This window comes from Seriola lalandi, unplaced genomic scaffold (genome assembly GCF_002814215.2).
Source record: "Seriola lalandi dorsalis isolate HSWRI2012SDOR001 ecotype SW California unplaced genomic scaffold, Sedor1 jcf7180002054845, whole genome shotgun sequence".
Taxonomy (NCBI): domain Eukaryota; kingdom Metazoa; phylum Chordata; class Actinopteri; order Carangiformes; family Carangidae; genus Seriola; species Seriola lalandi.
The window spans coordinates 167463-181784 of NW_019525398.1; the positions used below are offsets into that span (position 1 = coordinate 167463).

Genomic DNA, 14322 nt, shown 5'->3' on the forward strand with positions numbered 1-14322 from the left:
TGAGTAGCTGAGTGCAGATTAGACAGAGATAAGGCGATATGGGGCGTCCCCGCCTGACCCCGCCTGACCCCGCGTTTAACAAACAAACGAGGAGAAGTTCCTCCTGACGTACAACATCTTGACGTCAATTTACTTCCGGTCAGTGCAGGAGCTAGATGAGTCCGATAGATGTCAGTAATGTAACTACCTGGATGCCAGCGGCCGTTAAACGTCATTGAAGAAGAACGTCTTGACGTCACATCCGCAAACAGAACATGGCGGCGGTCTTGCGGTGTGTGCGCAGCGGAGTGATTTACAGGTTTTTAACTTTGTTTTTATTTTTTACTGAAAATATTACAGTATCGTCATGAGTCAGTGACGTGTTTCCTTTACCGTCGCGTGGCAGAATTGTAATGACAGTGTGACGTATTTGTCGTGTTAGCGACGCTGTGAAGAGACAGTTTGACCTGACCAGACTCTGGTTTAAATTTATATTTCATTGATATTTAATGGTGTCTAAAATCCAAACGCTGAGTTGAATGTAACGTCAGACAGGTGAGCAGTGTGTGAATAAGACGGATGTGAGATTCGGCCCCGGTCACACGAGCCAGGTCTCTCAGATTTACCTGTTTTCATAGTGTGAACAGGTGAATTTCACCTGAACGTGCCGCTGTCAGGAGCTTCGTCAGGACTGAACGTGTTGTTGTTGAACGTCTCTGTCCCGCGCTGCGGACACATTTTCACTTTATCCTCAGTGTTTATTTGTTTCTGGTATTTATTGTGATGAGTATCAGTATGTGAGTTAAAGACCAAACTACCTAGAGCCTTTATACTGGTAATGATACTGGTACCGGTACCGGTACCGGTACTGGTACTGGTACTGATATTGATATTGATAATGATACTGGTCATGACACTGGTAATGGTACTGGTACTGATATTGATACTGGTACTTGTACTGGTAACGATACTGGTACTAGTACTGATACTGGTAATGGTACTGATACTGATATTGATATTGATAATGATACTGGTAATGATAATGATAATGGTACTCATACTGGTACTGGCACTGGTTCTGAGAGTGGACAGCGCTCTTTCTTGTCAGACTGTTTCTAAATCACATGTACTGATATTGATCAGTTGATATCAGCTCATCTGTCAGACTCTGCTTCTCTTTACTTTAACTTCACTCTAATATTTAAATTTGAATATTTAAGAAAAGCATATGTAATATTCCCATGTATTTAGAATATGTCAGAAATCTATATTTTACTTATCAGACTTCACTGTTTGTTTTCATGTTGTTTACAGAGTTTTTCCTCTGAGCTGCAGCCAACAACGCAGCCTGAGCACAGGTGAGTATCTGCACCTCCTCATCTCCTCTAACTCTTCGTCCTCCTCCTCTTCACCTCCTTTCAAACACTGATCATGTCCACCTCGTTAACATCTAATGTACCTTTGTGTCTGAGACAAACTCCTGATTATTCATTGAAAGTATCGATTGATAGAAGGTTTCTGTGGTGACACCACGAGAAGTTACAGTCGGCTCTTTCTCTTCAGGTCGTGGCCTCTTGCCCCGCCCACGGCCCCTTCGCTTCCTGTTGGTGACAGGTGGTGGTTACCTTGGTTACCAGCATTACAGGAGGAGGAACCAAGAGGAAGATGGAGCCCCACCCCCTCTGGCCACGCCCACACAGGTAGGAGACAATAAACCTGCAGTTTCCTCTTCTTTTTCTTGCTCTTTGCTTTCCTTATCATTTTGTTTTCTTTCTTCTTTATTTTTCATTTTGTACTTTCACCTTTCTTCTTCTGTCTCCTAATCCTAACCTCCTCTGATGCGTTCCACACTTTCACACTCTTCTCACTGGTGACACACCAGGTGATGCACCAGGTCATGAACCAGGTGATGGAGAAGACAGCAGGATAGTGAACAGTGTTGAAAATGTTGTCTTCTTCTTTTACTCGTTCACACTGAAAATCAGCTGTTCATCACTTTGACCACAGTGACAGCTGCTGACAGGTAACCTGAACACCTGTGTGAACACCTGTGTGCTCAGGTGCACAGAATTTAGATACCAGCGGCCCAAACAGCCCAGTCTGTAGGCTTTACCTGAGGTTTGTTCGGACTGCAGCAAAGATTCAGGACTGAGCTGGACTGACGTTTGTTCAGTGACATCACTCAGGTGTGAACCCTGCTGGTGGAATCAGCTGTTTATCCCTTTGCTCTGAGGACAGACTAAGATTCATACACTGGGTGAAAGGTGACAATGATGTCACACTGACCGCGCTGCACCGACTCAGGCTCTGCCCCCTCTCCTCACTGCCCCACCTCCTGATTGGTCCATTCACTGGGGACATGGTCTGATTGGTCAATCAGTAACCAGGAGGCTCTGATTGGACCAAAGATTGATTTTATTCCTTAGTTTATTTATTTACTTTGTCTTTATTTATCAGTAAATCAAAGTTCTCTGAATAATATATTATAAAACAATAAAAGTTCTATTTTCAGTCACATCTTGATCCTTACATTCATTATAATAAAATATGCTTAATAATTCAATGATAAATCATTTGATCTTTAGTAAGTAAGTAATGAAAACATTATAAAACAATGAAAAATAAATTAGTCAAAATAAAAAATAAATAATATTATTAAAATATGATAAAATATAAAAACTTAATAATAGTTGTTTTATAAATAATTATAAATGAAATAAGAAAAATATTATCACAAAAGGTTTGTATCATGTAAATGTGAAATATGAGGGAAGGGGAGAGGGGCGGGGCTCCGCAGTATTAATCCCTCCCCCTCTCTCCCTCCCGGGCAGTTCTTCTCTCCTCTCAGTGGACGCGCTCCCGTCTTTTCTTCTCTGGTTTAAACATCGTCGGGGTATTCACGTGAAACTGTCTGGATGTGTTTCCCACCGTCTCTCTCCCCGTCGGCGGACACGCGCTCATGGTGAGGTTCTTCTCCCGTCGCCCCGGAGACGGTGGCGGGCGGCGGTCGCGCGACCTGCTGCGGCAGGTGAGGCGACGTTGTCGCGCGACCGACGGTGAGAGAGAGAAAGACGGAGGAGGAGGAGGAAGGGGGGTGAGGACGAGAGCCACGGCACGATTCAGGTGGGAGAGGGAGGGAGGACTAAAGACTGTCAGAGAAAACGTTAAATTTTAAAATTAAACATTTAAAAATCTGACTGAGGACTAGAGACCCTGAACACAACAGAGAGAGAGAGAGAGAGAGACACTGAACACAACAGAAAGAGAGAGAGAGAGACACTGAACACAACAGAAAGAGAGAGAGAGAGACACTGAACACAACAGAGAGAGAGAGAGAGAGAGAGGTGGCAGAACCAGGGGGCAAGTGACATTAGAATAAACAGAGAGGAGGGTGGAGGGGTTGGGTTAGAGCAGATTACTGTGTGTGTGTGTGTGTGTGTGTTTATTTCGTGGCAACAGCTAGTTTAGCAGGTCAGCTATTTTAGCTTTAGCCTAGCTTAGCCTGTTTCCACTTGATCCTGTGCTAACCTGCTAACCCAGTTAGCTGCTCACAGATTTAGTCCGTCCTGGACCTAGTCCTCCTCCCTCCTCGTGTCTTTCTCCTCGTCTCTTTCTCCTTCTCCTCCTCTTCCTTCTCCTCCTATTTTTGCTCCTCGTCCTCCTCTTTATCTTCCTCCTCATCTCTTTCTCCTTCTCCTCCTCACCTTCCCCCCTCCTCCTCCTCCTCCTCTTTTTCTCATCCTCCTCCTCTCTTTTTCCTCCTCTGTTTCTCCTCCTCTACTTCCCCCTGACCCTCTTTCTCCTCCTCCTCCTCACTATCCTCCTCCTCTTCCTCTTCCTCTTCCTCCTCCTCTGTTTCTTCTCCTCTTCTTCCCTCTGACCCTCACCCTCCTCCTCCTCCTCTCTCTCTTTCTCCTCCTCACCCTCCTCCTCTTCTTCCTCCTCCTCTCTCTCTTTCTCCTCCTCCTCCTCACCCTCTCGTTAAATCTCGTCACCATCAGGCTTCAGGTACCTCGTTTGGCTCTCCGTCACCGCCTGAGCGTGCTCAGTGGCGGCGTGTGTCGTCCCGCCTCTTGGCGCCGTCGGCCAATCACCTTCCTCTGCTACGTCCTGTCTGTAGGCGCTCTGCGGCCGCTGGCCAATCGGGTAAGAGGGGCTGCTGAATGCCTTCTTCTGTTCGTCTGTTATCTCCTCCCTCCTGCCGCCACTGACTTCCTGATCAGATTGATCTGATCTGATTTTTCATTTGTTTTATTTTCTTGTTTTTTTTTTTCTAATCAGAAACTCAAGTTATTTATTTAGACATCAAATCACTGTTCTCTACTCCTCCTCCTCCTCCTCCTCCTCTCTTTCACCTCCTCCTGTAATCATCAGTATTGAAGCTTTAGTACCTGTCTCCTCCTGCAGGTGGCGTTGTACCGCTCCTTCCCGACACGCCTCCTCTCTCGAGCGTGGGGTCGTCTGAACGGAGTGGAGCTCCCCACCTGGCTCCGCAGACCCGTCTACTCCCTCTACATCTGGACCTTTGGAGTCAACATGCAGGTGAGGACCTGGACCCGGACCAGCTGAGGAGACAGGGTAAGGGTCACATGTCACATGGTCACCTTCCTGTCTCACCTTCGTCCAATAGGAGGCAGCGGTGGAGGACTTACATCACTACAGGAATCTGGGAGAATTCTTCCGTCGACGTCTCAAACCTGCAGTCAGACCTCTCTGCACCTCCTCCTGCCTGGTAACACTCCACCTCCTCCTCCTCCACCTCCTCTTCCTCCTCCTCCTCCTCCTCCTCCTCCTCCTCCTCCTCCTCCTCCTCCTCAGGACTTGGTCTTGTGAGACCTGGTCCTGGACCTCAGACTCTTTCTTTTTTATCTTCTGTTTTGTTTAAGGTGAATTTACTAATAATAATTAATAATCAGGTGTGTGTTTCAGACACAATGCATGATGGGTGATGATAGCGGGTTGGGGGTCATGTGGTCTCAGTCATGTTCTTACCTCAGCTCTGGTTGTCCGCAGGTGTCTCCAGCGGACGGGAGGATCCTCCACTTTGGTCAGGTGAAGAACTCGGAGGTGGAGCAGGTGAAGGGGGTCACCTACAGCCTTGAGAACTTCCTGGGTCCACAAAAGAGGCGGGGCAATGGTAAGGACACACCCACTCTACCCCCGCCAATGTGAGCTAGGACTGACCTGTGTTAACCTGGACTCACCTGTGTTGACTTGTGACTCACCTGTGTTGACCTGGACTCACCTGTGTTGACTTGTGACTCACCTGTGTTGACCTGGACTCACCTGTGTTGACATGCTCTCTTTAGACTCCTCCTCCTTCAGGGACCTCCTCCTAGCGTCTCCCGACAACGACTTGTTCCACGTCGTGGTCTACCTGGCTCCAGGTGACTATCACTGTTTCCATTCGCCCACAGACTGGAGGGTGGAGCTTCGACGTCACTTCCCAGGTGAGAGTCCATTCACCTGTTCACCTGTCTGTTCTCTGCAGTGTACCTGGTCTTCAACCCCCACCCCAACCTCTCTCTGTCTTTCTCCTCGTTAGGTTCGTTAATGTCGGTTAACCCAGGTGTGGCTCGTTGGGTCAAAGAGCTCTTCTGTCTTAATGAGCGTGTGGCGCTCACCGGCCAATGGCAGCATGGCTTCTTCTCGTTAACAGCAGTCGGAGCCACAAACGTGGGATCAATCAGGGTTTACTTCGACCAGGTGAGGACCTGGACCAGCAGCTCCAGAAAAAAAGAATAATATTAAAACTAATATTAAATTGGGGCGTCGTGTAGCGTAGTGGTCTAAGCAGGCGCCCCATGTGTAGAGGCTACAGTCCTCGCTGCAGTCGGCCCCGGTTCGAATCCCGTATCGGACGGCCTTTCACTGCATGTCATTCCCCCTCTCTCTGCCTCCCTGTTTCCTGTCACTCTCCACTGTGCTGTCTATTAAAGGCATAAAAGCCCAAAAAAATATACTTTAAAAAAAAAAAACTAATATTAAATTAATGATCATATAATTATTGTAACGTGTTTTATCAGAACAGTCTGATGTTCATGTTTCAGCAGCTGTTTATATTATAATCAAAATATTTACATGAGTTTGAAATCATACTGATAATTCACTTATTTTTATTTTTTATGTTAAAATGTTAATGTTTAAATTAGGTTGAACATTGATATGTCTTTTATTGATATATTGATTTATCTTTTGTGTAATTTACAGTCTGTTAATGAACAGAAATTATTTATATTATTAAACATGAATATTAAATCATTGATATTATTCAATGTTGATATTATCCAATATTAATGGTGTATTCATAAATTATTAAATATCAATATTGTATTAAATATTTGTTGACTGTTTTTGTCGTCAGGAGCTTCAGACCAACGCTCCTCACTACAGTAAAGGATCGTTCCACGACCGCAGCTACATCGCCGCCGGTGACCAGTTGTTGAAGGCGGCAGGTGAAGGGGGCGTGGCTTTACAGAGAGGGGAGGCGGTGGGGGAGTTTAACCTCGGCTCCACCATTGTTCTGCTTTTTGAGGCTCCTAAAGACTTCAGCTTCAACCTGCAGCCGGGACAGCGAATCAGAGTTGGGGAGGGGCTTGGCAGCCTCTGATTGGCCAGGCAGACTCAGGAGTAGGGGCCTGTAGACAAGACAGATTTTTAAGAGTTTAAGGCATTGTGGGTAATTTTCTGCATAAGGAAGACGCTGTCTGGGACATGAAGAGGACATGTTTGTTTTTTATAACTCCCAGAATGCCTTGGGCCTCATGGCAGGGAAGATGCCAAACCTCTCTCTCTCTCTCTTTCTGTGTTTGTATTCCGTCGCTATGTCGCTCGCCCAGAACAGTTCCTTTAAAAGAACAGTCCGTCCACTGACGCTGTTTGAATGTTCAAAGCTTTATTTTTTCTGTTTCTGACTCAAACCAATCAGAGCAGTCGGAGCTGTCAGCTGATTGGTGGAGGCACATCAGGAGGCTTGGGATTGGTCAGAAAGAAACATTAATTATTTTTCCTTCATCATTTCTTCCATTTCATCTGTTTTCTTTTTTTTTAGTTTCTCGACTTTTGTCAAATATCTTAATATGAATAAATATTTTTTCTCATATTTTTGTCTTTATTTAAAATAGTTGAACGTATAATTAAATAAATGCTATTAATTAGTTCATTGTCCATGTTCACACTGAATGGGACCATTTCTCTGCATAATGGGATTTAAACTTGATACTTTTTATTTTTATCATATTATTGTCACATGATCATATTACAATTAATACAATGTTTTATTTATGTTGTCATGGTCTCAGTCAGTGAGAAATATAAAATGATGATTCACATCTGTAGAATATGATTTATTATATTTAAATACTGAAGTTTTTACATCAGTTAAAGCAGAAGAAATTCACCAACATGGAGAAACAACCGGAGCAGCACACTGGTTTAAGCCCCGCCCCTCTGCATTAGCCCCGCCCTGTGCAGCAGAACCAGCAGCACAGCCAAAAGGATGGCGGCGGGCAGCAGTTGCCATAACGGTGGAAACGCGGCTCAGCCAGACCTCCGTGTGACCAGCTGTCATCGGAGACCTCCTTCCCTAGCCACAGCTTCCCATCCTGAGCCGCATCTCCGGTCGCTACCCCCTCCCTGCGGATGGAGCTCCAGGAGGTCGAGGAGCAGGAAGAGGTGCAGGTCTGCTGGGCCTTCACTCCCAGGAAGGAGGCCAAGTCCAGGTCCAGACCTGCTGCTCCTCCTCTGGGCCGAGGTGTGTTCTGTCGACACTGAGGACACGGGATCCACACCTGGGGGTGGAGTCTGTTTTCAGTCTGAGCTCACAACACATCACCTGTCCTCATGGAAGCTTTAGTCACTGTAACTTCAACTGCTTTCCACACCTGTCCTCACCTGTTCTGTGCTGATGATGTCATTACTCACCTGTTCGTTGATGACCGTGTCCAGCCTCTTCAGACACGCCTGGCAGAAGGCGTGGCCGCAGTTCAGTCGCCGCGGCAAACGTGCTGCCAAGTCGTAGCTGCCAAAACACACGATGCACACAAGGTCCTGCCTCCTCAGTGACATCTGTGTCTCCATGGCAACAGAGGAGGGGGGAGGGGGGAGGGGCTGACAGGTCACTTCCTCTTCCTCCTTTTCTTCTTTCTTTCTGTCATCAGACATTTTTTCTGATTGGCAGAAGAAAATATTCTGTTAAGAATTTTTTATTTTATTGTGAAATGACCAGACCGGGACTGAACCGGGATCAGAACAGAACCAGACCGGACCCAGACCAGGACCAGTCCTGTACCAGACCACAGCCAGACTGGGACCTGACCAGGACCTGACCGGAGCCAGACCGGAGCCAGAGTGGGTTAGTCCACTAAAAGAGGAGGAATGTGACTCGGTTGTCTTACTCTCATGCCGTGGGTTTGTTAGCTGTCCGGCTAACGTTAGTCACAGGTTAGTCTAGATTAAGGACTCATCTAGTCTAGTTCAGAGCTCAGACCTGCACTGAGGCTAATGCTAAGCTAAATTTAACTGCAGGACATTTGGAAAAAGAGAAATTGGAACGACCAGTGTGTCCAGCTCTCCACCTGCTGCGCTTTGATTGGTCAGATTCTTAATGTAAACACAAACTCACCTGGTTTTTTATCTTCTTCACATCACATTTTCTCTTCCTGCTGTCCGGTTTATTGTTCTTCTCTATTTTATCTTCTGTTGTTTCTCATTTCTTCTTCTTTCCCTCTTTCATCCCTCTCTTCTTCTTCTTCTCTTCTTTTATTCCACTGCACGTTTTCCTCCTTTCTTTTGCCGTTCTTCTTGTTATATCCTCCTCTCTTCTTTCTCTCTTTATTTCTCTTTCTTTCTTTTCCTACTTGTCGTTCTCTCTTTTCTTCTTCTCTGTTCTTTCGTTCTCGTCCCGTCTGCCTCAGAGAGAGAGTCACCTTCGTCAATAATTCAGCTTCGTACAAACACAAAACTTTTCTTCAACGACAGCAACAGAATAAAATGTAAAAATGAAAGGAGTTAAATTCTGTTGTAACATCAAACAAATAAAAAACTTATCAATAACTTATCAATAACTACACAGGTAAATTGAACATATTCAGACTCTGAACCTGAGCAGGCGACACGATCAATAATCTCACCTGTAACCTGATCAGCCAATAGAAAGTGGAGCTGCTCTCAGGTTTCTATTGGCCACTGGTGTCGACCTATCAGGTTACGGCTCAGTGTTGACAGACTGAGGTCGCCATGGCAACAAGGAGAGACGTATAACTTGGATATATACATATACTCAGGTTGTGTGTGTGTGTGTGTTTTAGTGAGGTATTAACAGGATGATCAGCTGATCAGTCTGTTTATCAATATTCTTTATTAGAACCAGACACAGAAAAACTCTAATGAACAAACACTATGATGTCATCAAAATTCCTTCACAATAAAAGTTCTACTTACTAATACTTTATGGACCATCATCTTTTCTTCTGAGATAAAATAAAAAACGCAAACAGTTTGTTGGTCAGGGGATTATTAATATACATTTAGATTATATATCATATTATTAATGTACTACAGACAAAATAAAATAAAAGATTCATCCATTCATCACTTTATACAATTATTAACCATTTTCACCATCGTTCATTTCAACGTCAGAATTTTCAAAAATCTCATTATATTAGAGATTCTTCATTTTAAGATGTTTGGGATTATTGATGTTTAAATGGATTCATCCATTAATTAATTCATTCATTCATCCATTCGTTCACTCAGCAATTCATTTGTTCATTCATTCTTTCATCAATTCGTTCATTCATTCATTTGTTCATTTATTCATTCGTTCATTCATTCATTCGTTATTTCATTTGTTCATTCATTAATTCATTCATTATTTCATCCATTTGTTCATTCATTCATGTGAACAGTAAAAAAAAACTGAATATTTAGTTTAATGGAGTCACTTCCACATTAACGATGAAATCATGCAGCGGCCATTTTATGTCTAATCTAATCTAATCTAATCTAATCTAATCTGCTCACAGATCAATAAATATGTCATTGATTATTGATCTTTTTCTGTCATTTTTTTTCGGTTTTGAAACATCAAAAATAAACTTTTCTCTTTTTTCAATGTAAAAAATTAACAAAACCAGCTTTAGATCATATCATAATTATTATCATTACATATTATCATGATCATATGTTTGTATAAAGCATCAACTCCTAGTAATTCTTGTAGCTTTCAGCTGGATCCCATGGCCTTCTTCAGAGTGGAACCTGCTGAGCTTCAGGAATATTTCAGTAAGTGGCTCTTGAGCTTGAATCATTTTTTAAATAATTTTTATATTTTTAGGTTTTGATTTAACAAACAGGAAGTTGACACAAGTTTTGCTTTTTAATGTTTAACTGACACAAAATGGCTGCCACAAATGAAACAACTTCCTCACTCAGTCATTTATGACCTTTCCTTCCTTTTTCACCTTTTGAATTGTGTCTTTGTTTCCTGTCCTTCCATCCTTTGACATTTCAAGCCAATCACAGTCCTCCTGATGCTGTGACATCACGTCCTGTCACTGTGATGCCAACTCATGCCACAGTGAGATCACTTCCTCTTCCTGCAGCGATAGCAACAAGCACGGCACTTCCCTCCTCCCTCCTCCTCCCCCCCTCCATCTTCCTTCACCATATAAGGTGGTGGGGGGGCGGAGCTCGACACACCATATGGGTTCCCGTCATTACTGCTCAGAGCCACCGGATTTGCTATGACCGTGGCAGTGTCATCAGGGTGGTGGAGCTTAGCCCGTGGGATGGTCACCTGACCGTATGGGTTGTCCAGGGAGACGTTGATGTTTGATGACATGGTGGAGCGTCACAGGAGGGCGGGGCTAAAACTGACCAATCAACCAATCAGTCAGGGCAAGAGAGCTGTGTGGAGAAAGACAGAGAGAGGTTCTTTAACATGAGATTATAAAGTTTAGAATCAGGATTAGAAAACTTTATAAGAAACTCTAACGTGTGTGCGGGCGTGTTTGTGTGGTGTGTTTGCGTTTGTGTGTGTGTGTGTGTGTGTGTGGAGGATGTTACAGAGTCAGATCATGACACCATGAAGCTAATGGTTGTGTCTGGGCTGTTTGTCGTCTCTCGTGTTCACAGCTGCTTGTGTGAGTGGAAACTCACTGAGCTCTGGAACACCTGAACAGGAAGGGGGCGTGGCCAATGAAGCGTTTGTTTTGGTCTGAGATGCTGGTGGTGTAGAGTGACATCTAGTGGCTATGACGATTGCTTACATAAACCTTTAAATGAATAAATAATACTATAATATTATTGTTAAACAGAATACTGTGCTTAAAATTAATTCAAGTTAATCATTGAAAAGGAATGTATTTCAATATGTTGTGTCTGTCCTCAGGGTCGGTTTAGTTACATCTGAATTTCTTCCATTCAAATAAATATAGTGAATGATGTCATGTGATCATCTGATACTACTAGCCTAGTAATACTAATACTACTGCTACCAGTGGTGGACAGTAACTAAGTACATGTACTTGAGTAATCTTGTACTTTTGAATCTACTACATTTCTTTGAAGGAATCTTACTTTGAAGAGCTTTTAATCAGTGAATGAATTGTCTTTTATTTTGAAAATGTGATGGACAATATACTGTGTTCATCACAGATAAACCAATCGCAGCCTCCACAGTCAGTCAGGTCTGAACCTGTCAGTGTCCTGACGATGGACGAAGTCTGTGTTCAAAGTTTAAATAAAGATTCATTTAGTTTGAATGTTTGATCAGTCAGTCAGTCAGTCAGTCAATCATCAGTCAGGCATCAGTCAGGCAGCCAGTCAGTCAGTCATTAGTCAGTCAGTCAGTCAGTCAGTCAGTCAGCCAGTCAATCAATCATCAGTCAGTCAATCAATCATCAGTCAGGCATTAGTCAGGCATCAGTCAGTCAGTCAATCATCAGTCAGTCAGTCAATCATCAGTCAGTCATCAGTCAGTCAGTCAGTCAATCATCAGTCAGGCATCAGTCAGGCAGCCAGTCAATCAATCATCAGTCAGGCATCAGTCAGTCAGTCAATCATCAGTCAGGCATCAGTCAGTCAGTCAGTCAGTCAGTCAGTCAATCAATCAACAGTCAGGCATCAGTCAGTCAATCAATCATCAGTCAGGCATCAGTCAGGCATCAGTCAGTCAATCAATCATCAGTCAGGCATCAGTCAGTAAGTCAGTCAGTGATCAGTCAGTCAGTCAATCATCAGTCAGTCAGTCAATCATCAGTCAATCATCAGTCAGTTAGTCAGTCAGTTAGTCAATCATTAGTCAGTAAGTCAATCATCAGTCAGTAAGTCAGTCATCAGTCAGTCAATCATCAGTCAGTCAGTCAGTCAGTCAGTCAATCATCAGTCAGTAAGTCAGTCATCAGTCAGTCAATCATCAGTCAGTCAGTCAGTCAGTCAGTCAATCATCAGTCAGTAAGTCAGTCAGTCATTCAGTCAGTCATTCAGTCATTCATCAATCATCAGTCAGTCAGTCAACAGCTTGTTTCAGAGTCATTAGGTTCTGTAAATGTGGAACATTACAACAATGTGTTGACATAAAAATGTACTTTTGAATACTGCAGTACTTAATTTACTCAAGTAAAAATCTTCTAATACTGCTGCTAATACTACTGCTGCTACTTCATACCTGCATTACTTTACTTCATACTTTGAGTAGGCCTACATTATACTGATAATACTCATGTACTTTTTAGTGCAGGACTTTTACTTATAATGTAGTACTTTCTCAGTGTATTTATACTTCTACTTAACCTTTGAAACACAGTACTTTAAGTTGTAGTATTTGTACACTCGACTTGTAGTTTTGCTTCCTCCAACACTGTGGGTAAGATGAAGATACTTTTGATACTTCATTTATTTGAGTATTGAGTACTTGTGTACTTTTAGTGAGAGCAGCAGTTCAACTTGAAGTATTTGTACTTCACTCACAGACAGGAAGTGTACAAACTAGTTTCAGGTAACGTCAAAGTGTATGGACTCACCTGTTCAGAGGCAGGAGGTGTTTCTGCTTCTTCTTCCTCAATCTGTGGTTTCTCTACAGAATCAGACTTCTTCTTCTTCTCTGGTTTTATCCTCTTTCTTCTTCTGAAGTGAAACAAACTGAAGGAAGCGACACAAACATTAAAAATCTGTCTCTCTCTCCTTTTCACTGTGTGTGAAGCTCGCTCGGCCGCCTCGCCCAAACCAGTTCAACCTGACAACACTCCCTCCCTCTCTCCCTGTTCATTTTCTATGGAGCTCAACCATTCTCACCTCAAACCGGACACCCACCCCTGTTGTTTGTGTGTGCCACTTTACCTCTCTCTCCGTTCACTCTTTATGGAGCTCGACCACTCTCTCTCTAACTTTCCTAATGTTTGTTATAAATTACTTAAAATTCATAAAGATCATTAATAAAAGTTTTATTTACCTGTTTGGTGATGTTTCACCCAGGGTCACTAACCGGTCCGACAGAAACTGCTTTTCTCTCTTTCGCATTCCAATACCAAGCCCCGCCCACACTTTGCTCCCATTGGCTAAATTTTACAGGTTTTTTCCTAGGTGAGTTCACGGAAATCCTCCTCTCTGTTTTCTTTGTTACACCATGAACTTATGATGCGGCCAATAATAGATTGTGATGTTTGACTATTATAATAATTGTATTAAAACTACATATTATCTGTATATATAACATATAACATACACAGACAGCTGATTAATAAATGGTGTCATGTTATTTCTAAAGTCAACAGTGAAGCTTTAAACCCAGTTTAACTGATGCTGCAGTTTTCAGGAATTTAAAACTTTCTGCCCTCAGTATTGTCTGCAGGCTTCCTCACAGAATAACCACATCTCAAACAAACTGCACCAAGAAGCAAAATCCAGGGAAATTAAATATGTGAATGTCTGACTGCTGCTTATAAAGTTTAAAATGAGAGTCCAGGTGAGTGATTGCAACTCAGGTAGTTGCGGAGACTCAGGTGAGGGACAAACTCAGGTGGGGATCCAGGAGAGAACTGGTCCTGGTCTCATTTACAATGAACAGTGTAATTTATGTGAGGAGAACCAAAACCTTCATATGAAGGAACTCTTAGGGTAACAGGTAACAACAGGTAACATCAGGTAACAGGTAGCCTAAAACCTGGTAACATGAGGTGTGTTCTGTCCATCTGTCTTCACTATTTTTGTAGCTGATTTTTTTTCTCTCTTTTCAATATGTTGAATGTCAGTTTTCTTGTTTAATAAAGACAATGACCCCCCCCCCCTTCCGTTTCCCGCGGAAGCCCCTCCCTGTTAGCCGTTAGCCGCTTAGCTCTG

The 14322-nt window shown here is 43.2% G+C and overlaps 3 protein-coding genes and 1 long non-coding RNA gene across 8 annotated transcripts in view; 2 read left to right on the forward strand and 2 right to left on the reverse strand.

Moving 5' to 3' along the window:
• fer (fer (fps/fes related) tyrosine kinase) overlaps window positions 1-14322 on the forward strand; it is a 25238-nt gene that overhangs the window by 606 nt on the left and 10310 nt on the right. The window lies entirely within an intron of this gene.
• On the forward strand, window positions 199-7079 carry pisd (phosphatidylserine decarboxylase). 4 transcript variants are annotated; one of them, XM_023426878.2, is made up of 9 exons: window positions 199-298; window positions 1294-1337; window positions 1543-1679; window positions 4387-4521; window positions 4610-4711; window positions 4993-5116; window positions 5289-5429; window positions 5525-5685; window positions 6344-7079. In XM_023426878.2, exons 1-9 carry the CDS (start codon window positions 255-257, stop codon window positions 6587-6589), a joined length of 1134 nt encoding a protein of 377 aa, XP_023282646.1. In that variant the 5' UTR covers window positions 199-254; the 3' UTR covers window positions 6590-7079. The 4 variants fall into 4 exon arrangements, with proteins under 4 accessions (XP_023282646.1, XP_023282648.1, XP_023282647.1 ...); XM_023426880.2 differs by lacking the exon at window positions 199-298 and adding an exon at window positions 3981-4125; XM_023426879.2 differs by lacking the exons at window positions 199-298; window positions 1294-1337; window positions 1543-1679 and adding exons at window positions 2787-2941; window positions 3981-4125.
• On the reverse strand, window positions 7106-10567 carry rnf224 (ring finger protein 224). The gene is made up of 2 exons (XM_023426882.2): window positions 7903-10567; window positions 7106-7769 (listed from the first exon to the last, which is right to left on the reverse strand). Exons 1-2 carry the CDS (start codon window positions 8140-8142, stop codon window positions 7434-7436), a joined length of 576 nt encoding a protein of 191 aa, XP_023282650.2. The 5' UTR covers window positions 8143-10567; the 3' UTR covers window positions 7106-7433.
• On the reverse strand, window positions 10823-13542 carry LOC111670238 (uncharacterized). The gene is made up of 3 exons (XR_002761845.2): window positions 13436-13542; window positions 13008-13125; window positions 10823-10890 (listed from the first exon to the last, which is right to left on the reverse strand). It is a non-coding gene; the product is annotated as an uncharacterized LOC111670238 (long non-coding RNA).